Source organism: Lontra canadensis, unplaced genomic scaffold, assembly GCF_010015895.1.
Source record: "Lontra canadensis isolate GAN:19392208 unplaced genomic scaffold, GSC_riverotter_1.0 scaffold19, whole genome shotgun sequence".
Classification (NCBI taxonomy): domain Eukaryota; kingdom Metazoa; phylum Chordata; class Mammalia; order Carnivora; family Mustelidae; genus Lontra; species Lontra canadensis.
The window spans coordinates 19,357,124-19,380,847 of NW_022631013.1; the positions used below are offsets into that span (position 1 = coordinate 19,357,124).

General features: G+C 36.5%; 1 protein-coding gene across 1 annotated transcript in view; it reads left to right on the forward strand.

Moving 5' to 3' along the window:
• The first annotated feature begins 6,179 nt into the window (after positions 1 to 6,179).
• Positions 6,180 to 23,724, forward strand: part of SMC2 (structural maintenance of chromosomes 2) — a 57,062-nt gene continuing 39,517 nt past the window's right edge. The window contains exons 1-11 of the mRNA XM_032860751.1: positions 6,180 to 6,356; positions 7,181 to 7,406; positions 8,032 to 8,181; positions 9,735 to 9,857; positions 10,861 to 10,899; positions 13,999 to 14,109; positions 14,277 to 14,321; positions 14,816 to 15,049; positions 15,254 to 15,403; positions 17,451 to 17,684; positions 19,244 to 19,403. Of these exons, the coding sequence (XP_032716642.1) occupies positions 7,239 to 7,406; positions 8,032 to 8,181; positions 9,735 to 9,857; positions 10,861 to 10,899; positions 13,999 to 14,109; positions 14,277 to 14,321; positions 14,816 to 15,049; positions 15,254 to 15,403; positions 17,451 to 17,684; positions 19,244 to 19,403 (1,414 nt within the window). The 5' untranslated portion in view covers positions 6,180 to 6,356; positions 7,181 to 7,238. The remainder of the gene's footprint in view (positions 6,357 to 7,180; positions 7,407 to 8,031; positions 8,182 to 9,734; positions 9,858 to 10,860; positions 10,900 to 13,998; positions 14,110 to 14,276; positions 14,322 to 14,815; positions 15,050 to 15,253; positions 15,404 to 17,450; positions 17,685 to 19,243; positions 19,404 to 23,724) is intronic.

A 23,724-nucleotide genomic window follows, 5' to 3' on the forward strand; every position in this document is an offset into this window, starting at 1 on the left:
GACACAGCACAAGTATACAACCATATTTTAAGCAATAAAATTACATAATAATAATAAGATGACGCAAGGTAAGTCTGAAATAAGATTATTTTAAATCCTTGAAGAGCAGTGATGGGCAAAACTGTTGTTTGAAAGTTGCAAGCCCTGTTTTTTCCCCTAAAATGTGAAGGATTAAACTTTTGGAGTTAAAAAGGCTTTGTTTTTGGAGAATCATCTGAATGGATACTCAGGTTTACACAAATGTAGAGCAATGGTTCTCTGCTAGAATAAAGACTTTAGTATATAGCACCAAGAAGATAAACAGCTTTGCTTAATATTGTATTTTTAATACTGCAGGTAAAATCTGTTTCTCTTAAAAACATTTTATTATGTATGGATCTAGATTATTCTATACTGTACATTATTGCTTGTCCTTATAGAAGTCAAAAAGCAATTTCTTTTTTCCAAGCAGTGACCCATAGAAATTGGAAGAGGAGAACCGGAAATGGTAGAAAAGACTGAGACAGGATTTTCATTGCCCACGGACAGGTTTATAAGGAGAATTAGATCTTGATTGTTGAAGCCCCACATGAGCTCTGCCATGAACGTCCCACAAATTCTACATTTTGAAGGAAAAAAATCCTCCAACTCTTAGAAATGTATTGCTGTTACATTATCCTCTTCTGAAGTCCCTTGGAAAACAAAGAGCAAGAGCCCACCCTTATACGTAGGAGTGAGATTTGGGGAGAATGGAGTAGAGGGAGAGTGGAGACTAAAAGGGAATAGCCAGAGATACCGTATTTTTGATATAGAAACGTGAATATTTTGTAGAACTTGAGAGGGCAGAGACTGGTACTAATACATATTTGTTGAAATCGTAATTTAAGTCAGAATTCAAATAAGAAATACTTGTGACTCTAGAGGACTGAAGAATGATGTAGAGGACTACAGAGAAAATGTTAATTAAAGAGGCAGAGTTTGTGAAATAAAAATCCAAGAATGAAGAATCTGGTTGGATCTAATAAGAACTAATTTAGTAATAAAAGGGAACCAATTGGAGGAAGGTCAAGCAGATGTGTATGGATTTGAAATAAAAAGTAAGATACCATCATGACAAAGAGAACAATGAAATAACAATTTGAGAACAATGAATTATATTTGAGAAAGGGAAGCCAGTAATCATCACCATAAAGGAAGGGTTGTGGCAAAAGAGAAGAAGGGAGATGAGTAACTTTGGCTGTAACCCAGCATGGAAGTGATAAAAGCCAAGGAGAGCTGAAAAACTGAAATTACAAATATGAAACAAGAAGATTTTGGATTTTATGAGTACTGTGTGAAAATACTTTCTTAAGATCTAGTTGGTACCAGACTTCCGTTTTTTAGGAAAAGGTACTTTCTTTGTGGAATGTAAGAATCTGAAAGCAATGCTTGGCAGGTGCAAAACAGAGATCCCTGATGTTCTTCAAGAAATAAGTGAGAATGATGAATGAGAATGATGAGGGAACTGAAGACAAAGCACCAGCTGACATCTTGCAAACCCCCCACCCCCACTCCCAGGTGGGATCTATATGACATTCCTTAGGCACTCCTGGCAGTCCTCAAACTAAGGAAAGGGTAAATAAACAAACAAAAAACCCCTCAAAAACCAAAACTAACAAAAACAAATGGTTAACTAATAGAGATCACAGTCCCACAAGACAAGAGCTTCTATTCATTTACAAATGTCTTAGTGATTTACAAGAAAAAAGAATTCTTATCAATAGCCTAACTTACAGAGATCCAAAGACTCAATTTCCGGGAGCCCTAACATCACCTACTCATCCACAGCAGTGTGGAAAACAAAGGTAGAAGGGAATGTAAATAACATAAAATGTCCTTATAACAAACAGCCCTTGGACAAGGACTAGTGATAGGCAGAGTATAACATTGCTTCAGGAAACTCCCAGCCGTCTTTTTTTTTTTTTTTTTTAATATTTTTATTTATTTATTTATTTGACAGAGATCACAAGCAGGCAGAGAGGCAGGCAGGCATAGAGTGAGAGAGGAGGAAGCAGGTTCCCTGCAGAGCAGAGAGCCCGATGCGGGGCTCGATTCCAGGACCCTGGGATCTTGACCAGAGCCAAAGGCAGAGGCTTCAACCCACCGAGCCACCCAGGCGCCCCCTCCCAGCCGTCTTAATGCTAATGCTTTGCTAGAGGGAATAAACCACCTTAACTTGACAATGGAAAGGTCTCAGTATCTTGTAGGTCCTCTAGAGCATACAAAAGTTCTTTTAAAAACCTCCCTTCTGCCTTAACCTCCCCCTAACTCCCAAGTATATGATCAGACATTCCTCACAACCCCAGTGCAGCAACTCCTTCGGCCCACAGGTCCTGTCCCTGTGCCTTAATAAAACCACCTTTTCGCAGCAAAGAGATCTTAAGAATTCTTTCTTGGTTGCCAGCTCCAAACTTCACCCCACCAACACACCTACATTCAGAAATTACATCAAGAAGATCTCCTCTAATAAGGTTGACTGAACTTCTCTTTATATAGTAATACTGTATAAAATACAATAATAATTATTATATAAACCATATGCCAAGCTCAATGACAACAACAACAAAGACAGAAAATTCTCAGTGCCAAAAACAAACTGGAAAATTGCAGCCCTCTCCCATTTTACCCTTGGTTATATGGCTCAGGAGCCAGTGGCTGCGTTTCCGTGCACAAGTATAAAGTTACCCGGAGCCTCAGTAGAAGGAACTAAGCCTTTGGGTAAAACCTGGAGCCCTAAATAACTGCCAGTCACTGGGACTGGAAGAATTCCCCCTATGAGTCTGGGGAAGAAAAGAAGTTTGTTCTTTGCTTGGGGCTTTGGATAGGGGTTAAAAACAAAAGGTACCTGTGAGAAATAAAAACCCCAGACCTGCAAGATACAAATTTACAATATCTGCATAATTCAGGAACCACAAACTGAGAAATAATCATTCACAAATGCCCTGGGATATTTAAGAGCCAAAAAACCCTGGCAGAAACAAATACATAACTGTTCTGAAGGGACTCTTTCACAACTCAGGGCATAAGAGACTCCCATAAACAAAACAACCCCATCCCAGAACAGTAACCACAGGAGGATATAAATCACTATGAGTAAAACTCAGCAAATGTTGTAAACAGTAGAGTTAGGAATTCAAAAGCTGGAAGTTCCTGAAAGAGAATATAAAGATATTCGATTAAAAAGGCAAAATAATGGAAGTTATGATGAAAGAATATAGGCAGATTTCACAACCAAACAGAACATGTAGTACTGAAAAGTTTTGTCGCTGAAGTGAAAATGAATGGGTCTAACCAGATCCCATAGGTGAATGAATAGTCACCTCCTTTTCTATGCCTTAAATTATGCTCAGCTTTATTTCTTGTCAAACAGGTTATACTTGGTGTAGTCAAAGTGTGCTGCTATGCAATACAGTTATACAATAGGAACTTCCCATCATTATCAATTCATTCCTTTGAACCCCAAATTAATCTCTCAACAAAATGAACCAAGCTTTCCTTATGTCTGCAGGGAAGGTAAAGTCCTTTCATTATTTCTTCTGTCCTAAGTTGCAGGGAGAGATGATTCATCTAGGCCCCAAAAAGAGCTACTTTAGAATTTAAAATTAGAAATGTATGCCCAGGGAAAAACCTTGCTTCCCAGTGCTCTGGAAGAGTGGACCAAATCTTTTTCCTAGGTCCCCCTTTTTATCAGTGCCTTTGTTGGTGCCGCTGCCTTGTACATAAGGACTTAAACCCCACAAGCCTGCCAATCTTGAACCTTCCAAAAGATTTTGATCCATGGTGATGAAACAAGAACAGTACTTTATTTTTACTACTTTTACCCTATGGTTTATCTTTACTTCCAATCTTTCCCTTTCTAAATTAGGGAGTATAAGTGGCTTTGTGCCTTGACCTTCTCCATTTCCCTGTGATCTCAGGAGGCAGTTGTAAGTCAGGCATTAGTTATTTCCTCAAGTTCATCCATACTAATGGAAATTCCTTACTGTTCCTGGCATGCTGGAAGACTAAAACTGATATAGATCTCTCCTTTAATAAGTGATTTTCATTTTAGTAAATACTTTCAGTGGAAGTAGATATGTATATTCTTATAACAACTCAGAAGTGCTCATCCAGCAAAAAGTGCAGCTGCATCTGTTTTAATCCATTTCACGTAATTATATAAGCTAATTATTAATCTATTAAATAAGTGGAAAGGCTAATAGCATCTATTTTCACCCCCAAAGAAACATTTATTTCACAACTTGGTAAAACCCACTTTAGGGTTTGTTGGCAAATTAAAATATTTACTCACAAAGTGATGAAGGGGACACTGTTGAAAATAAATGTATATTAAATGTATATTAAAACTGAATAGACCATTTGCAATGGCATGGGTGGAGCTAGAGAATTATGCTAAGTAAGTCAGAGAAAGATAAATACCACATGCTTTCATTCATATGTGTAATTTAAGAAACAAAACAAGCAAATATAAAAAGAGACAAACCAAGAAACAAACTCTTAACTAGGGAAAAAAATGGATGTTTACCAGAAGAGAGGTGGGTGGGGATATGGGTTAAATAGGTGATGGGGATTCAGGAATGCACTTGTAAGCACTGGGTGCTGTATGGAAGTATTTAATCATTATATTGTACACCTGAAACTAATAAACATTGTATGTTAATGATACTGTAATTCAAATAAAAATTTTAACTAAGGAATTAAATAGAACCAATACATACGAGTTATAGAATGCAGCAGATGCAGGAATCGAAGTAGTCAAAGATAAATACTTAACTAAAAGATGTTAGGCCAGTAACCACTGACAGTACAGAAGGGGTTGGGATATGAGAGTAAATAATTCTTTAGTAAACAAATCAAGACCACCCCGAACTTATTTTATGTTATTAAGTAGAGAAAGAATTTAAAAACATAGGCCCATTCTTGGTAATTCTCAGTAGTCTGACCCCTGTCCAATGCTGCAAAGCCATTGGGGGAGGAGGGAGAAATTTTTAAATAAATGGTTTAAAGTAATATACGGTGTGCAACATCTTTTTATACATTACCTAGGGTGATAGCACCACAGCGCACTCTGAAGCGGTTCTTCCTAAAATTACTGTTACCAGTATGCTCAACCGTGAGTAAATTGGTCAGTTTTGCTTGTTAAGAACAATACACAGTAATAAATGCAGAATCTGTTATTAGTTGTCCTGGATTCTGAACATGAAGAGGAAAGGTATACAGCAATTTAAGGGTACGCGCTTTGGAGCTAAACTGCTTGGGTACAAATCCCAGCTTTTCCACTTACTACTCCAATTAAGCTCGCTCATCTATAAAATGAGAACAGTGTCACGGATTTCAGAGTTGCTGCGGATTTTAAAGCCCTTGGAACCCAGCCTGGCACACAAAGCTCAATAATTAGCTGTCGGGTTTCCAAGGAAATTCTCTTAAAATGTTAGTTCTGCCACTGCTTTATCGAAGTGCGAGGAGGGGGAACACCTATTTGTCCATCTCCTGCTGCCAGCCCCACGCAATTCCTCCTCTGGGATCAGCACAGCTGCGGGGGGCGGCCCAGAGAACTAACGTCCCTCCCCATCGGAAATTTGAGATGAAAAAGCCCGCCAGGGTCCGGAGCCGGGAAGGGCGGGGTCAGAACGCGCCCCACTGTCCTCCCAAGTTCCGCGCCTCTCCAGCCCGGACAAAGCGCAGCCTCCTTTTTTTTGATAAATTTGAGCCAAATCGGGTAAATTCTGAGGCTCCTGGAGTACAACGAAGACACCGGCAACAAATCTTCCACCTCTCTACCTCCACGACTCTTAAAACTACCGCAGTCCCCTCAAAGCCCGCGAGACTCTGCACGGGGCGGGGCCTCCGGGAGAGCCCGAGGCCCAAGGGGCCTAGGATGGGGCGGGGCCGGCGAAGCGCGAGGCCCCGAGGCCGCGGTCCGTGGCTGCCCAAGGAGTGCCGGACGCGGAGCTCACCACACACCACTTGTTCCTTTAGTCCTCGGGCCCCAGCCGTCGCATTCCTGGAGCTGCCCCTGTCGTGACGCTCTTTCCTATCTCCCTGTCACTTTTATTGTACGATGGGAGGGGAAAATGGAGCCTTTAAGTCAGGCATCTCCTAGGCACCGGCCAATGAAATAGGCCGTGGTGGTGGGGTCCTTTGCTCGCGCCGAAATTCAAAGGTATAAATATTTCCGGCCTGGGTGCCGATCGTGGGACGAGTGTTGCAGCCGCTGTGCTAGAGTCTTCTTGGTAGCTCCCGAAACCCGGCAAAGTGGGCCGGCTTTCTGCTCTTGTAACCGAGAGTAGCTTCTAAGGCGCCTCAAGCCCGGACGGCCTGGCGCAGCGGTGAGGCTGGTGCGTGCTCGCGGCAGGTTGGGCCTAGTCTGGCATTCCTTGGCTAGAGAGGAATGTTTGTGTGTTCCTGGGGAGAGCGGGTTTAGCAAGAAGGGACCTCAAACTAAAATCACTCCTAATGGTTTTTCTGACAGCGTGGCTACTTCCTATAGAAGCCTTGGAGAAGGGCAAACAAGTGTTGATAGAGAATCCTGGTAGGGGGAGGGAACAGGCCGAGTGACAACAAGCTGGAGAGTATATGGGATTCATCTCTTTAGTGAATATTGATGACACTCCCCTTTCCCGGCGCCCTGGAGTCAAGCACTATTCGGGCATGAGCGGTGCACGCAGGCAAAGATTCTACAGGAACTTGTATTACGACAGTCTGGATAGACGAATAAATAAATATTGTTTAGTGTCATCTTTAAGTACGATGAAGGAAAAGGTGAGGGGGCGGGGACAGGTGCATTTGTAAATAGGGAAGTCAGGAAAGACCCCATTAAGGTGACGTTTCAACAAAGACTTGATTGTAGTAAGGAGAGCGAGTCAAGTCAGTTTTGGGGAGCAGGACATTATGAGCAAAAGGGGTGGGTTATGAAATAATCAGTTTCTGTTAGAGTATGATAAAGATGGAAGGTAAGCCTAGAAAAATAAGTCGTTGACTTCTCGGTTGAATTAATGGTTAAATTAACTTCCAATTAAGTTGGAAAAGGTGTCTTTACATCAGAGGAAGTAGCTGGGCAAGTGGCTGTTTTATTTCTATTAAGCTGTCATTCTTATGTTTTAGTCATTTACCGATATGATTACAGATTTCTGTCCCACTTGTATATTTCTGTTTTGTACAGAGCTCCTTTGTGGACTGTTTGATTCCTAGCAGTTTACCTGTCCAAGTCCCTAGTGAAAATGCATGTTAAGTCAATCATCCTTGAAGGATTTAAGTCCTATGCTCAGAGGACTGAAGTCAATGGTTTTGACCCCCTCTTCAACGCTATCACTGGTTTAAATGGTAGTGGGAAATCCAACATATTGGACTCCATCTGCTTTTTGCTGGGCATCTCCAACCTGTCTCAGGTAAACTTTATGATTTATGTGAATTAAAAGTTTGGGAGCCTCAAGGGACTCCATATTGAACTTAGAGACTATTGCCAGTATTCTCTTCATTTGCAGTTTTGTTTATGTAAATTATCTTAGACCACAGTCCTTTAGAGGTAGATATTATTACTCCATTTTTCAAATGAAAAAAACAGAAACTTGGGATTGCATAAGGTTTATCCCTTTAAAATGTTGGGAGCAATACTCAAAGTCAGGTGTTCTTTAAGGCAGTCTTCTTCCAGAGTCTGTATTCCTACCCACTCACACTGCATTATAATGCTTTTTCAGGATCAAAAGGAATTGGATGAACACTGAAATTCTTAGATGCTGTCTTCCTAAGTTTTTCAAATGAACTTCAGTTAAGAACTGAGTAGGAAACAATTTGCAGGGGTGGAAAAGTCCTGTGGAGAAAAGCACTCATTTTAGGTGGTTTCCTGTTTTCCTTGCTTTTCTTGCATTTTTCCTTGCTTCTGAATGCAACTATCTGTCCTTGGCTACTTAATGGACACTACAAGGATAGTTTTCCAACAGCAAGAAACCCATTTTTAGTGCCATTTTGTGCAGTAGGGGGTTTTGTAATTGATAAACTTTTCTTTTGTTTTAGGTTCGGGCTTCTAATTTACAAGATTTAGTTTACAAAAATGGGCAGGCTGGTATTACCAAAGCCTCAGTGTCAATCACATTTGATAATTCTGACAAAAAGCAAAGCCCTTTAGGATTTGAGGTTCATGATGAAATTACAGTAACGAGGCAGGTGAGTGGCTTTAAAATATTTGGATATCTAAGAACTTAAGTCCAAGATGTTTTTTGGCAATACATCTTTCGTGGAGAGAGAGTTTATGAGCAGAATTGATCAAATACTGACTTGATTTCTTCTTCTTTTTTTTTTTTTTTTAAAAGATTTTATTTATTTATTTGACACAGAGAGAGATCAGAAGTAGGCAGAGAGAGAGGAGGAAGCAGGCTTCCTGCCTAGCAGAGAGCCCGATGCGAGGCTCGACCCCAGGACCCTGAGTTCATGACCTGAGCCGAAGGAAGAGGCTTAAGCCACTGAGCCACCCAGGTGCCCAACACTCTGTATTTTATTAAATGTTTGCTGTGTGCTGGGCGTTCTTGAAGGCACTGGGAAATACAGAGAGAAGAATGAGAAACATTTTTTAAGGACCTCAGAATACATGGGTGAGATGATTATGCCCATTAGGTGACAATATAAGTTCTATAGTAAAGTATTAACAAGCTGGTATCTCATTGAAGCTCAGTGATTAACTCTTTTTCTTTCTCGAAGTCACAAGTCATGTCTTTATTAACCCCTTTTAGAATCTTGTCAAGGATTGTTATCAAACTGCTTGTTTTTGGGACACCTGGGTGACTTAGTTTGTTAAGCCTCTGACTCTTGATTTTGGCTCAGGTCATGATCTCCTGAATCTCCATGCTGGGCATGAAACCTGCTTAAGATTCTCTCTCTTCCTTTCCCTCTTAAAAAATGAAAAAAAACAAAACTGCTTGTTTTAGTTTTTAGTATCTGACTTCTGTTCTTTGGAAATTATAAAGTGGAGGAAAGGGGCCAACCTATGAGGGTGGAAAAATTTCAGGAAGAGTGATGAGGGATCTAATATGTTTTACACATACTTGGAAACAAAGTCAAAAGTGACCTAGAGATCTAGTCCAATGCAGGGGAGGTTAGGAGGATTGTGCATGGTTATATGACTAGTTAGCAAAAGTCATTGGATTAAGTCCCGACAGTTGACTAATAATCTATATTGTTGTTGACCATCTCATACTTCCTCCATTATTTATTTACTCAGAATTGGTTTTATTTACCATTAGTTGGATAGAACAAACAAGGGAAACATATTTGGGAATTTATCATCTTAGTTCAAAATATGTATGTTCATTTATATATGTATATGTATGTGTAGATATATATATATATATATTTTTTTTTTAATTATGTTAGTCACCATATAGTACATCATTAATTGTTGATGTAGTGTTCCATGATTTATTGTTTGCGTATAACAACCAGTGCTCCATGCAATCCCTGCCCTCTTTAATATAGATCACCAAGCTCACCCATCCCCCCACCCTCCTCCTCTCTAAAACCCTCCATTTGTTTCCCAGAGCCAATAGTCTCTCATGGTTCGTCTTCCACTCTGATTTCTCCCCCTTCCTTTTTCCTTTTTCCTAATATCCTCCATGTTATTCCTTATGTTCCACAAATAAGTGAAACCGTATGATAATTGACTTTGTCTATTTGGCTTATTTCACTTAGCATAATCTCTATTTTTTAAAATACTTCTTTTTTAGGTGGTTATTGGTGGTAGAAATAAATATTTAATCAATGGAGTAAATGCAAACAATACCAGAGTACAAGATCTCTTCTGTTCTGTTGGCCTTAATGTTAACAACCCTCACTTTCTCATCATGCAGGTATTTTGTTTATGGTCTCTATATAAATGATTTTGACATCATTTATTTTTAAGTTATTATAATAGGAGAAGTGCTTATTTTTGGGTTTTCCATTTTTTGTTTTCTATTATACTGGTATTTGGGTACCTGTTAAGAGTTTAGGTTGGTTATATGTACTGGTATGTTCTAACATACACATTTGAAGTTTAAAGAATGTGTAGAAGTAATTTTCCTTGACCTATTTTGTTATTATAAGAATAATGGTCACTATAAAAATTTTTAAGACTATATTGTCATAGTGTATCCTTTTAAAGTACTGGGTTCAAGCATTTTATTATTTCAAATATATGTTAAATTTTAAGTTATTTCTTCCTTAGACACTTATTCAAATGAAAAATAAGTGCTAATATTGTCTTGTCCTTATGTTATCTCACTTGACTCATCCATCTGTCCTCTTAGTCACAGCAAGGCCAATGGCAGGATCCTGAAGCAACCAAAATAACATTGTTTTTACTACATCCCAGCCTCAAAGCTGAAATGAATCTAAATCCTAAGCAATATGATGCCCTGAGGGTTGGGTAGCGGGGTTTGGTTTTGTTTTTTGATAGTGATATTCTGGCATTGAAATAAAAGATGTTACTGTTTTATTTGAGGCCCAGAAGTGTGCAGTATATTTCTAGAAATTATCTTGGAGCACAGCCATTAAAAAAAAAAAATCAAGTGTTCAATAATTATGCCAACACTTATATATTTATATACTTGTTGGAGACTTTTGTATCATTGTCTCAGAAATATGGTCTGAGTTAACTTGGTATTATTTAATAACTGTATATCACTGGTAAGTGAAAAGGTAAATAGCAAAATTCTGGAATTATAAGGTACCTTTGTTCTCAAATGCAATGGAGATAAAAGAAAGAATTAAAAGACTGGTATATTAGGATGGAACAACTTCAGTGCAGATAAACATGTATGCCTTTAGGTGACTCTAATTTATCATTATAGTAACTGCCATTTTATTTTTCAGGGCCGAATTACAAAAGTATTGAATATGAAACCTCCAGAGGTAAGAATACTCTTTATGGACAGTAAAAATTATAATTATAGATATTGGCTTTTTTTTTTTAAAGTCAGTTTTTTAAACATAATCTCTTCCATTTAAATTCTTGGGAACATTACTAAGAGTAATTAGTAAAGAACGTCATGTTTTTTTTTTTTCCCCCACTGTTTGGCACTATGTCACCCCACCTTTTTAAAGCTATGTAACATAACACTTCTGAGCCTTTGTTTCCCCATGTGTAAATTAGAGTCAAAAGTCCTTACTTCAGGTATTTTGAGGATTAAATGAGAAAGTTTAAGAAAAGGCATGGGACATTGTTGAGCAGATTTTTTGTTAATGGAGTTGTAAGTGACATATTAGTTTCAGGTATGCAGCATAGTGATTAAATATATGTAGTCATTGCAAAATGATGGATGTTAAAAAGTCATTTGTCATCCATCACCACAGTTAACAATTTTTTCTTATGATATCTTCAAGAGTTATTCTCTTAGTAACTTTCAAATATACAATGCAGTATTATTAACTACAGTCACCATACTGTACCTTGTATCGCCGGGACTTCTGTAACTGGAAGGTTGTACCTTTGATCACCTGTACCCATTTTGCTCACCTAGTAACCGCTATCTCTGGTAACCACTGATATGTTCTCTGTGAGCTCAGTTTTGTTTTGTTTTGTTTTTTTCTTTTTAGATTCCACTTACAAGTAAGATTATATGGTATTTGTCTTTCTCTAACTTATTTCACTTAGTTTAATGCCCTCAAGTTCCATCCATGTTGTCACAAGTGGCAAGATTGTATTTTTTAATAGCTGAATAATATTCCATTGTACATATATATATTTATATATCATATTTTTTTATCCATTCATCTACCAGTGGACACTTTGTTTCCATGTCTTGATATTAATAAATGAAGGTGCAGATACATTTTCAAGTTAGTGTCTTTGTATTCTTTGGATAAATAACCTAGAAGTGAAGTTGTTGGATTATATATGGTAGTTCTATTTTTAATTTTTTAAGGAACCTTCATAGTTTTCCATACTGACTGCTCCCAATTTACATTCCTACCAATAATATATAATGTTTCCCTTTTCTCCACAGCATCACCAATACTTGTTATTTCTTGTCTCTTTTTTTTTTTTTTAAAGATTTTATTTATTTATTAGAGAGAGAGTGAGAGCAGGAACACAAGCAGGGGTGGGAGAGGGAGAAGCAGGCCTCCCGCGGAGCAGGGAGCCAGATGCCAGGCTCAATTTCAGGACCCTGGGATCATGACCTGAGCCAAAGGCAGATGCTTGAAGACTGGACCACCTAGGCGACCCTCTTGTCTTTGTGTTGATAGCCATTCTAACAGAACTAGTAGCTCATGGTTTTAATTTGCATTTCCCAGATGGTTAGTGATGTTGAGTACCTTTCATATACATATTGGCCATCTGTGTGTCTTTTGTGAAAAATGTTTTTTCCCATACACACGTTCCTTATGTATTTGGGTATTAACCCCTTAGCAGATTGATGACTTACAACTGTTTTCTTCCCATTCTGTAAGTACCCTTTTCATTTTGTTTATGGTTTCCTTTGCTGTGCAGTTTTTCAGATTGATATAATCCCACTTGTTTATTTTTGCCTTTGTTGTCTTTGCTTTTGGTGTTAAATCCAAAAAAATCCTCACTATGAGTAACGTCAAGGAGCTTAACCTGTGTTTTCTTTTAAGAGTTTTGTGTATCCAATATTAAAAGAAATTTGGCTATATCAAGCAGCCTTTCTCAACCAGTGTTCCATCTCAGAGTTAAACCCTACAGAAAAAGAGTTGAGTGAAACTGATTCATTGCATGCAGTGAATTGCTTTAGGGTATGGAATATTAAGACTTAGTTTTAATTTTTTTCTTGGAGCCCCCTTGAAAAGAGTTGATATAAAGGAATGAATAATTTGTACAGGAACAAAGGCTCTGTAGTTACTCTTTTCTACCGAGAAGAACTAAGAAAACTGATAATTGGTATCAGCAGTCTGGTTTGAACAGAGGTCATGCATATCTTCTTTAGATAACATCTTAAGGGAAACTTCTAATTTGAAACCTGCCGAATACTAGAAATCAGTGGTTTCGAGAGAAATAATTCTGTTGAAATAAGGATTGATGGTGAGTAGAAGCTTCTGAAAAAGGAGTGCTGGCAAAATTCTTCCACTTTTAAATTGTAATTGATTAGTGTTTGCCTTTTTCAGGGTGCTTTTCACATGAATTACTTTGTGTAATTCTCAAGTATTGTGAGATATTAAGTACGCTGTGGATGAAGAAACTGGCACAAAAAATTAAGTTACTTGCCTAAATTCTTAAAGTATGTGCCATGGTTGAAATGCTTGCATGTGTTATATCATGCTTCATCCTGGCAAAAAATGACTGAAATCTCTTGGAACAATTTTAATTAGAAACTTCTAAAGTGACAACTGAGTGTTAGTCCTTACTTTTTTAATACTTATTATTATTTTTTTAAAAAAATATTTTATTTATTTGACACAGAAAGACACAGTGAGAGAGGGAACACAAGCAAGGGGAGTGTGAGAGGGAGAAGCAGGCTTCCCGCCGAGCAGGGAGCCTGATGCAGGGCTCGATCCCAGCACCCTGGGACCACAACCCTAGCCAAAGGCAGATGCTTAACCGCTGAGTCACCCAGGCACCCCTATACTTGAAGGTAAAAGAGGAGGGACGAGTACTGGCTTCAATTTTTTTATTTTTAAATTTTTATTTTTAGGTAATTTATATACCCAACATGGGGCTCAAACCCACAACCCCAAGAATCAAGAGTCACATGCTCAGCCGACTGAGCCAGCCAGACACCCCTGGCTTCAATTTTAAAAGAGATTTACTCTGCAACCTCAGTGTAGCATGAAGTTTGATTTCAGGATTGGAGTAAAGGCGAGAAATATTCAATGTTAGGGCTGTGGGTAATACATGTATTTTCTATGTACTTAACTTCCCTAATCCATTTGGGACATAATTTGGTAAGATGCTTAGTGAAGTTAAGACCTTAAATTATATACTTTTTGTAAACTCCAATGAAGTTCTTCATCTTGGATTCTTAAAACATTTATATAATGTTTCTGTCTTTCCAGATTTTGTCCATGATAGAAGAAGCAGCTGGAACCAGGATGTATGAATACAAAAAAATAGCTGCCCAGAAAACTATAGAAAAAAAAGAAGCTAAGCTGAAAGAAATTAAGACGGTGATTAAATTTACATAAAATATTTTTAAAGACGAGAGTAATTGTAGGGTTTCTCTGCTGTAAAGAGGAAATTCCACCTCCCCAGTTTTCCTAGACTTCATGTTTCTTTTCAGTTTTTTTAATGGTACTTTACATATTGAAAAATTTGGTTTTCCTTTGTTTTCCAGATACTTGAAGAAGAGATTACTCCAACAATTCAAAAACTAAAAGAGGTATATACTAAATAGAGAATAGCCACCTAGAACATCTCTCAAAAATGGTGATGTATTCAGTATCATACAAATAGAAATGAAATGTATACACGTCACAGGAATTTTTCTGTGGGATAGATAGGAGTTAAGAGTTGGTACTTAATCATCTGCTTTCTGCTCATAGAGGACATGTCCTTCATATCTATTAATCATAATGATTTTGAAGACTGCTCTTCATAGTTTCAGAAAATGATATGTCAGATTGAAATACGTTGTTGAAGAGAAGTCTAGATTTTCCTGAGTAATTAGAATTGAGGGGAACATTTTCTTGAGGATATCACATACCTAGTAAGTAACCCTATTGGTAGAGTGAATAACTTCTAATATAATAGGGACTATCACTGAAATTACTGCTATCAAGACCAGTGGTAAGTGAAGGGTACTGAAACAGCTGTCCAGATTTTTTCTATTTCTATGAAGTTTGAGTTATACTTTACTGGTGATTTCTTTTCTAGGAAAGATCTTCCTACTTGGAGTACCAAAAAGTAATGAGGGAAATAGAACATTTGAGTCGTTTATATATTGCCTATCAGTTTTTGCTGGCTGAAGATACAAAAGAACGCTCAGCTGAGGAATTAAAAGAAATGCAAGATAAAGTTGTAAAGCTTCAAGAAAAATTGTCTGAGAATGACAAAAAAATACAAGCACTTAGTCGTGAAATAGAAGAGTTGGAAAAAGGAAAAGATAAGGTCAGGCATATACGTAAGAATAAATAATATACTGTGAAGAAATTTTAAACAATATTCACTGGGCATAGTCTTCCATATTGATTTATTAATTTTAATGCATGATAACAAAATAGCTCATAAAAAGTAAGTCTTCTAGAAGTCATATAAGAAAATAATGACATGAGTAAATTGTAAGTACTTTGAATTGGGTGCATTTGATTATAGGAAATTGGAGGTAGACTTCGATCTTTAGAAGATGCGCTTGCAGAAGCTCAGCGAGTTAACACTAAATCTCAAAGTGCCTTTGATCTCAAGAAAAAAAATCTGGCAAGTGAAGAGAACAAACGCAAAGAGCTAGAAAAAAATATGATTGAGGTGGGTAAATATTTGTCCATTACATTCCTATTTATTGAGTGTGTGCTCTGGACCTAGTATAAGTTGTTTGAGCTAGGAATATAGCAGTGGATTTTTGTCTTTGACAATTGGAAATATTGTTACTATTAGCTTAGTAGAGAATAGAAACAAGTACAATGTGAACATAATAGGTTTGAGGTGCCTGTTAGACATCTAAGTAGAGATTAGGTAGTTGAATATGGGAATACTGAATACAGTCTAGACAGACAAATCAATACGTGAGATGTTGGCATGCCCCAGGGCTAGTGCTCAGACTTCTTTTATATGCACTCATTTCTTAGGTAATCCCACCCAGCCTGATAGCCCTTAAATACCATTTGCAGGGTGATGTTCAGATCTATACTCAACCTTGACTCCTTCCCTTCTTTGTCCAGCTATTGGATTGACATTTTTACATAGATGATTAACAAAAAGTCTAAAACTTAATGTATACAAAATAGAACTCTTAACATTTCCCTACCTACCCAAACCTCGTTGAGTTGCTAAATTTTCCCCATGTTAGAAAATGGCACTGCTATTAAACTTGCTATTAATTGTTCAGTCCAGAAATCCTTGAGTCCTCCTGCATTCCACCATTTTTCTCAAACTCCATATCTAATCCATCAGCAAATTCTCTTGACTTTAAAAGTACATTCTGAATACAGCCACTTTTCATCACCTCATCACTGCTAATCTGCAGGCCATCACTGCCCATGAGGGATGCTGTAATAGTGTCCTTATTAGTTGCCCTGCTTTTACTCTTGCTGCTCTACGGTCTGCTCTTTACAGAAGCTAAAATATAAATTGGATCACATCACTCTTGAGCTTAAAATCCTTTAATGGTTTCAAAGTCACATGTGTAATTAAATTCAGCCTTTACCATGGTCTACAAGACCCTACCTGATAGGATTCCTGGCTCCTTTCCACTTGCTCACTGTGCTCCAACCACAGTTCCTCAAACACCGAAGCATATTCTGCAGAGTTTGCCTGGTGTGTGTCCCCCTAATATCAGCCTGATCATTCCTTTTATTTCATGTAGGTTTCTGCTCAAAATGTCATAAAAAAGGCCTTCCCTTATTGTCCTTAAAATAGTAATTCCCATCACTTTCTATCCCTTTACCTTGCTTTATTTTTTACTGTGTTTTCCACTGTAGAGTATAGGGTCCCTGAGGAGCCTGTCTTTAATGTCTAGAACAATGCCTGGTATGTGGTAAACATCTAATAAATATTTAGTGAATCGTGAGGTAAACAGGTAGGCCAAAATTTCTGGTCACTTTTGTGTAAATAATATAGCTGGATTTTTTTTTTTTTTCCCCCTGTGCTGGTATCTCAGTGTATAATGGTGTTCTAGTGCATATAACTTTAAAGATGTTAAGTATTAGTAATGCTGTCCCCACAAGTATTTAATATTTAAATTTTATGGCCTTTGATAGTTTATAAATTTTCATGTACATGCTCTTAATCCTATAACTTCTACTTTGAAGCTTAGAGTAGAATGGTTATTACTTCAATTTTAAAGCTCTAGAAAGTGATTTTTAGTTTCTTCAAATGGTTAGTTTGCACTATAATGTAGCTAATTTCTAGATTAGACTATAACATATGGAATGAAAGTATTTCTGGTAGTATAAGGAGACATTTATCTTAAAAACAGGGTAATTCAAAATGGAAATAAAGTATTTAAAGTTATGATGGTTAGGGGTGCCTGGGTGGCTCAGTGGATTAAAGCCTTGGTCTTTGGCTCAGGTCATGATTCCAGGGTCCTGGGATTGAGCCCCACATCGGGCTTTCTGCTTAGCGGGGAGCCGGTTTCCCCCCCTCTCTGCCTGCCTCTCTGCCTACTTGTGATCTCTGTCAAATAAATAAATAAAATCTTAAAAAAATAAAGTTATGATCATTAAATTATTTTCCTTTTAACCATGCCTACTTCAAAATGCTATGAAATTTGATGACAAAGGTGTAGGCCCATAAGAAAAAAAATGGGAGTCTTTCCTAACAAATGATATTTTCCTATCTGAAACTCTTCCTGAAGGATTCTAGAACTTTAGCAGCAAAGGAAAAAGAGGTTAAAAAGATAACAGATGGGCTGAACGCACTTCAAGAAGCAAGTAATAAAGATGCTGAAGCTTTGGCCGCCGCACAGCAGCACTTCAATGCTGTGTCCGCTGGACTGTCGAGTAATGAAGACGGAGCAGAAGCAACTTTGGCTGGTCAAATGATGGCTTGTAAAAATGACATAAGTAAAGCTCAGACAGAAGCCAAACAGGTAAATACAGACATTAACTATTTGACTGTTTTCTTTTCTTTTTTTTTTTTTTGAGAAGCTGCTTCACATTATACTTTGGCAGTTGTTATAAAACGTTGACAATAATCAGATCACTGAGAAGGAATTTGTTATTCTGCCACTCTATAGCACCTAATAAATACACTGAAATTCAAATATGTTAGCTGCTAAATATTGATGACAGTAATTTAAGATGCTATAAAACATTAAATAACTTCATAAGTTAACTGAAATTGTAAATGCAATAAATGCTTTATTTGTAGTATTGTATGCACTATTTGAGGTTAATTTTTTTTTTTTTTTTTGTTGGCATCATAAAGTTGCAATCTTAAGCCTTAACAGGAAAGTGAATATCCTGTCCATTTCTTTTGCCCACCACACTTAGTCCTTACCTTTAGTCCTTGGAAGTACCTCTCCCTTCCTCTTAACCCCCATTCTAGTCTTCCATTTCCATACACGATTTCATAATCTTCAAGACTTGTCAGTCAGGGCTTTCAAATTTGTTTAGATGGTATGCAGCTTTTAAAGTGCTATGGACGCAAAAGTTTTGAGAGCAGAAAGAAAAAATATATATTTTTTTCCACCCATTTTAAAATTTTTTAAAAAGAGAACTCCTTTAAAAATAAATACAGATGGTTGTGTCTGTGTTGGTATTAATCCTGTTCAGCATTTTCTCTTACATGTTTACCACTTCATTCAAAGATGATGGTCATGAAAAAATCTGTAAGAAATCAATAGCAAAAAAACTTTCAGGTCCTCTCAGTTTTTCCTGTTACCTTATTATATATTGGGAAAAATCCACGATTATTCAGTTTTAGATGGAAGTGATACCCAGCTAGATCTCAGCAAGCATACTGGTTCATGCTTTTAAGGAACAGTGTACTCAGTTATATAAATTAGCATTTGAATATCCAACTCTTAGCATTGAAATTTCCCATCTCAGTTTATAATTTCCCATTCCAGTGTAATTTTCTTAGTGCTCAGTACAGTTTCTCTACTGTTAATTGAGCACTGAAAAATAAAAATAAATATAAATATATTTATAAATTTAATAAATATAAATATAAAATACATAATATGAATATAAAATATAAATATAAATAGAATATTAAATTTAGTAAATATAAATATATAAGTATAAATATAAATATATTTATATTTATATATATACACATACCTAAATGGAAAGGAAGAGAAACTAGAGTTCTGATTACTAGCTTACTATTGTGTTTTTAATTTAACCATCTAATGACGGTTATTCTTTGATATAATTTTCTAACTCAGTAATATCATCTTTTATAAGTATTTCAAATATGGACTTAAATTACAAATTACTTGATTTATGTTAAGCATATATTTGTTTAGACTCTGAATAGTTTTCTGAGAAAATACTGGGAAATGATTCATCTCTTGAGATATTAATGCAAGTGACCTAACAGTTATATTTTCAAGGCTGATGTTTCTTAAACCAATCTGCATCTATGGCCACTTAATCATTAGCACTGTCTGCCTCACGTAGTCTATTAAATTTTCAATAACAGGCTCAGATGAAGTTGAAACATGCCCAACAAGAATTAAAGACTAAACAGGCTGAAGTTAAGAAGATGGATAGTGGCTATAGGAAGGATCAAGAAGCTTTAGAAGCCGTGAAGAAACTTAAAGAAAAACTTGAAGCTGAAATGAAAAAGCTAAATTATGAAGGTTTGTGTTTAAACACTTGATGATAGAAACTAAATTAAGGAAATAGCAAATAGGAATTTTTTTTTTTACTCAGTTAATGGGTGTTTGTGTAAGAAATCTTTATAAGTACAGTTGACCCCTAAACATAAGCTTGAACAGCTTATGGGTCTACTTACTTGAGGCTCTTTTTGTTTTGATAAAAACAATTTAGTACTATAAATATATTTTCCTCACAATTTTCTTTAGCTTACTTAATTGTAAGAACACAATGTATAATACATAAAACATACAAAATATGAAATATGTGTTAACCATTTATCTTCTCCATAAAGCTTTTTGTCAACATTTGGCTATTAAGTTTGAGGGTCAAAAGTTAAACACAGATTTAGGGGTGTCTGGTTCAGTGGGTAGACCATAAAACTCTTGATCTCAGGGTCTTGAGTTCAGACCCTATATTGGGCATGGAGGTTACTTAAAAACAAACAAACAAACAAAAAACAAATGTTAATCATGGATTTAGAACTGTGGGGCATGAGTGTCAGTGCCCCAACCTCACCCCATCCGCTCCCACCACCCACTCCATTGTTTAAGGGTCAACTAAGTATAAAACAGCTATTGTTTTTTTGTTTTTGTTTTAATCCCAATATAGTTAAGACACTGTTATTTTAGTTTCAGATGTACAGTATAGTGATTCAGCAATTGTATACATTATGCTGTGCTCATCATGATAAGTGTACTTTTAATCTACTTTACCTGTTTCATTTTACCCATCCCCCTACCACCTTGCCCATCAATTTAACTATAGTTTAAGAGTGGTTTTTTGGTTTAACTCTTTTTTTACTTATTTGCTTTTGCTTCGTAAATTCCACATGACTGAAATCGTGATAATTGTCTTTTTCTGACTGAGCTTATTTCACTTAGTGTTATACTCAGTAGATCCATCTATGTTGCAGAGGCAAGATTTCATTCTTTTTTGTGGCTGAGTAATATTCCTTCTATATCTATACCACATCTTTATCCATTCATCTATTGATAGGTACATGGGCTGCTTCCATACTTTGGCTATTGCAAATAATACTGCAATAAACAGAGGGGTGTGTATTTTTTGAAATTAGTGTTCTCATTTTTTTGGATAAATACCCAGTATTGGAATTACTGGGTTATGTGGTAATCATATTTTTAATTTTTTGAGGAACCTCCATACTGTTCTCCATGGTGGGCTACCCCAGTTTGCCTTCCCACCAACAGTGCACAAGGGTTCCTTTTTCTCCACATCCTTGCCAACACTTGTTGTCTCTTGTGTTTTTGATTATAGCTCTTCTGACAGGTGTGAAGTAATATCTCACTGTGGTCTGGATTTGCATTTCCCTAGTGATTAGTGATGTTGAGCATCTTTTCATGTGTCTGTTGGCCATCTGTATGTTTTTGCAGAAATGTCTGTTCACGTCTTATGCCCATTTTTAATTGGATTATTTGTTTCTTTTTAGTGTTCAGTTGTATAAGTTCTTTGTATTTTGGAAACTAACCCTTAACGAATTTGCAAGTACCTTCTCCCATTCTATAGGTTGTCTTAATTTTGTTGGTTGTTTCCTTTGCTGTGCAGAAGCTTTTTATTTTGACATAGTCCCAATAGTTTATTTCTGCTTTTGCTTCCCATGCCTCAGATCTATCTAGAAAAATGTTGGTATTGCTGATGTCAGAGAAATTATTGCCTGTGCATTCTTCTAGGATTTTTATGGTTTCAAGTTTCATGTTTAGGTCTTAATTCCTTTTGACTTTATTTTTGTGTATGGTATAAGAAAGTGTCCAGTTTCATTCTTTTGCATAGAGCTGTCCAGTTTCCCAACACCAATTGTTGAAGAGACTTTTTCCTATTGTATATTCTTTCTGCTTGATGAAAGATTAATTGACCGTATAATCATAGGTCTGTTTTGGGGTGCTCTGTTCCATTGACCTATGTGTCTACTTCTGTGCCTATATCATACTGTTTTGGTTACTGCGACTTTATAATGTATCTTGAAATGTAGGATTATGATACCTCCAGCTTTGTTCTTTTTCAAGATTGCTTTGGCTCTTTAGGGTCTTTTGTGGTTCCATGCAAATTTTGGGATTGTTTGTTATAGTTCTGTGAAAAATTATACTGGTATTTTGATAGAGATTGCATTAAATCTGTAGATTGCTTTAGGTAGTATGGAGAGTTTAACAATACTTGTTCTTCCAGTCCATGAACTGGGAGTATCTTCCATTGTTGTCTATGATTTTATTCATCAGTGTTTTATAGTTTTCAGAGTACAAGTCTCTTACCCCCTTGGTTAAGTTTATTTCTAGGTGTTTTATTATTTTTCTGCAATTTTAAGTAGGAGTAGTTTCTTAATTTTTCTTTCTGCTGTTTCATTATTGGTGTATAGATCTTTCTGCTGTTTGAGTATTGGTGTATAGAAGGCAACAGATTTCTGTATTTTGTGTATCCTGCACCTATACTGAATTCATTTATCAGTTCTAGCAGTTTTTTGGTGGATCTTTTGACTTTTCTATATATGTCATGTCATCTGGAAATTGTGAAAGTTTTATTTCCTCCTTACCAATCTGGATGCCTTTTATTTCTTTTTGTTGGCTGATTGCTGTGGCTAGGACTTTAGTATCATGTTGGATACAGCTGGTGAGAGTGAACATCCTTGTCTTGTTCCTGATCATAGGGGAAAAGCTCTGTTTTTCTCCATTGAGTGTGTTGTTAGCTGTGGGTTATTCATATAGGGCCTTTATTAAGTTAAGATATATATCCTCTAAACCTAGCTTGTTGAGGGCTTGTATCATGAATAGGTGTTGTACTTTATCAAATGCTTTTTTTTCCGTCTGTTGAAATGATTGTGTGGTTTTTATCCCTTACTTTGTTAATGCGATATATCACATTGAATGATTTGCGAATATTTAACCACCTTTACAACCCAGGAGTAAGTCACACTTGATTGTGGTGAATGATTTCTTTTAATTTATTGTTGGATTTGGTTTGCTAATGTTTTGTTGAGGATTTTTGCATTCATATTCAACAAAGATTCTGCCTGTGGTCTCTTTTTTTAGAGTCTTTATCTGTTTTGTTTTGTTTTTTGTTTTTTTAATCAGTATAGTGCTGGGTTCATAGAATAAATTTGGAAGTTCTCCTTCCTTTTCTGTTTTTTTGGAGTAGTTAGAGAAGAATAGGTATTAACTGTTTTTTTAATGTTTAATAGAATTTGGCTGTGAAACCGTCTGGTCTTGGACTTTGGCTTTTTTGACTTTTTATATTATTGATTCAGTTTCATTTCTGGTAGTCAGTTTGTTAAACTGAAACAGGAAGAAATATATTTTTGTTAGGTTATATGTTTCTAGGAATTTATCCATTCCAGGTTGTGCACTTTGTTGGTATATATTTCTTCATAATACTGTCTTACAGTTGTATTTCTGTGGTGTTGGTTATTATTTCTTCTCATTTCTGATTTCATTTATTTGAGTCCTCTTTTTTTCTTATTGAGTCTGGCTAAAAGTTTATCAATTTTGTTGATCTTTTTGAAAAACCAACTCCTATTTTCTTTTATATTTGTTCTGTTCGTTTAGTTTCTCTTTCATTTGTTTCTACTCTATATTATTTCTTTCTGCTGGGGTTTTGTTTTTTCTTTTTCTAGCTCCTTTAGGTATAATGTTAGTATGTTTGAGTTATTTCTTGCTTTTTGAGGTAGGCCTGTCTGGCTATAAACTTCCCTCTTAGAACAGCTTACTGCACCATTGTGTTTCCATTTTCCCTTTTTTTTTTTTTCTTTCTTGGTTGACCCATTCATTCCTCAGTAGCAATTCTTTTTTTTTTTTTTAAGATTTTATTTATTTGACAGAGAGAGACACAGCAAGAGAGGGAACACAAGTAGGGGGACTAGGAGAGGGAAAGCAGGCTTCCTGCTGAGCAGGGAGCCTGATGTGGGGCTCGATCCCAGGACCCTCAGGACCATGACCTGAGCCGAAGGCAGATGCTTAATGACTGAGCCACCCAGGTGCCCCAGTAGCATTTTTTTTTTTAACACTAACATATAATGTATTATTTGTTTCAGGGGTATAGGTCTGTGAATTATCAGTCTTACAAAATTCACAGCATTCACCATAGCATATACCCTCCCCAATGTCCATCCTTCATCTGTTTATGCTCTTTGCAGACTTTTTTTTTTGCGGCTGATTTCAAGTTTCTTAATATTGTGGTTAGAAAAGACACATGGTATGAATTTGTTGAGACTTCTTTTGTGGCCCAATTTGTGAACTATTCTTTAAAATGTTCCATGTGCCCTTGAAAAGAATGATGGCCTTGCTGGATAGAATACTC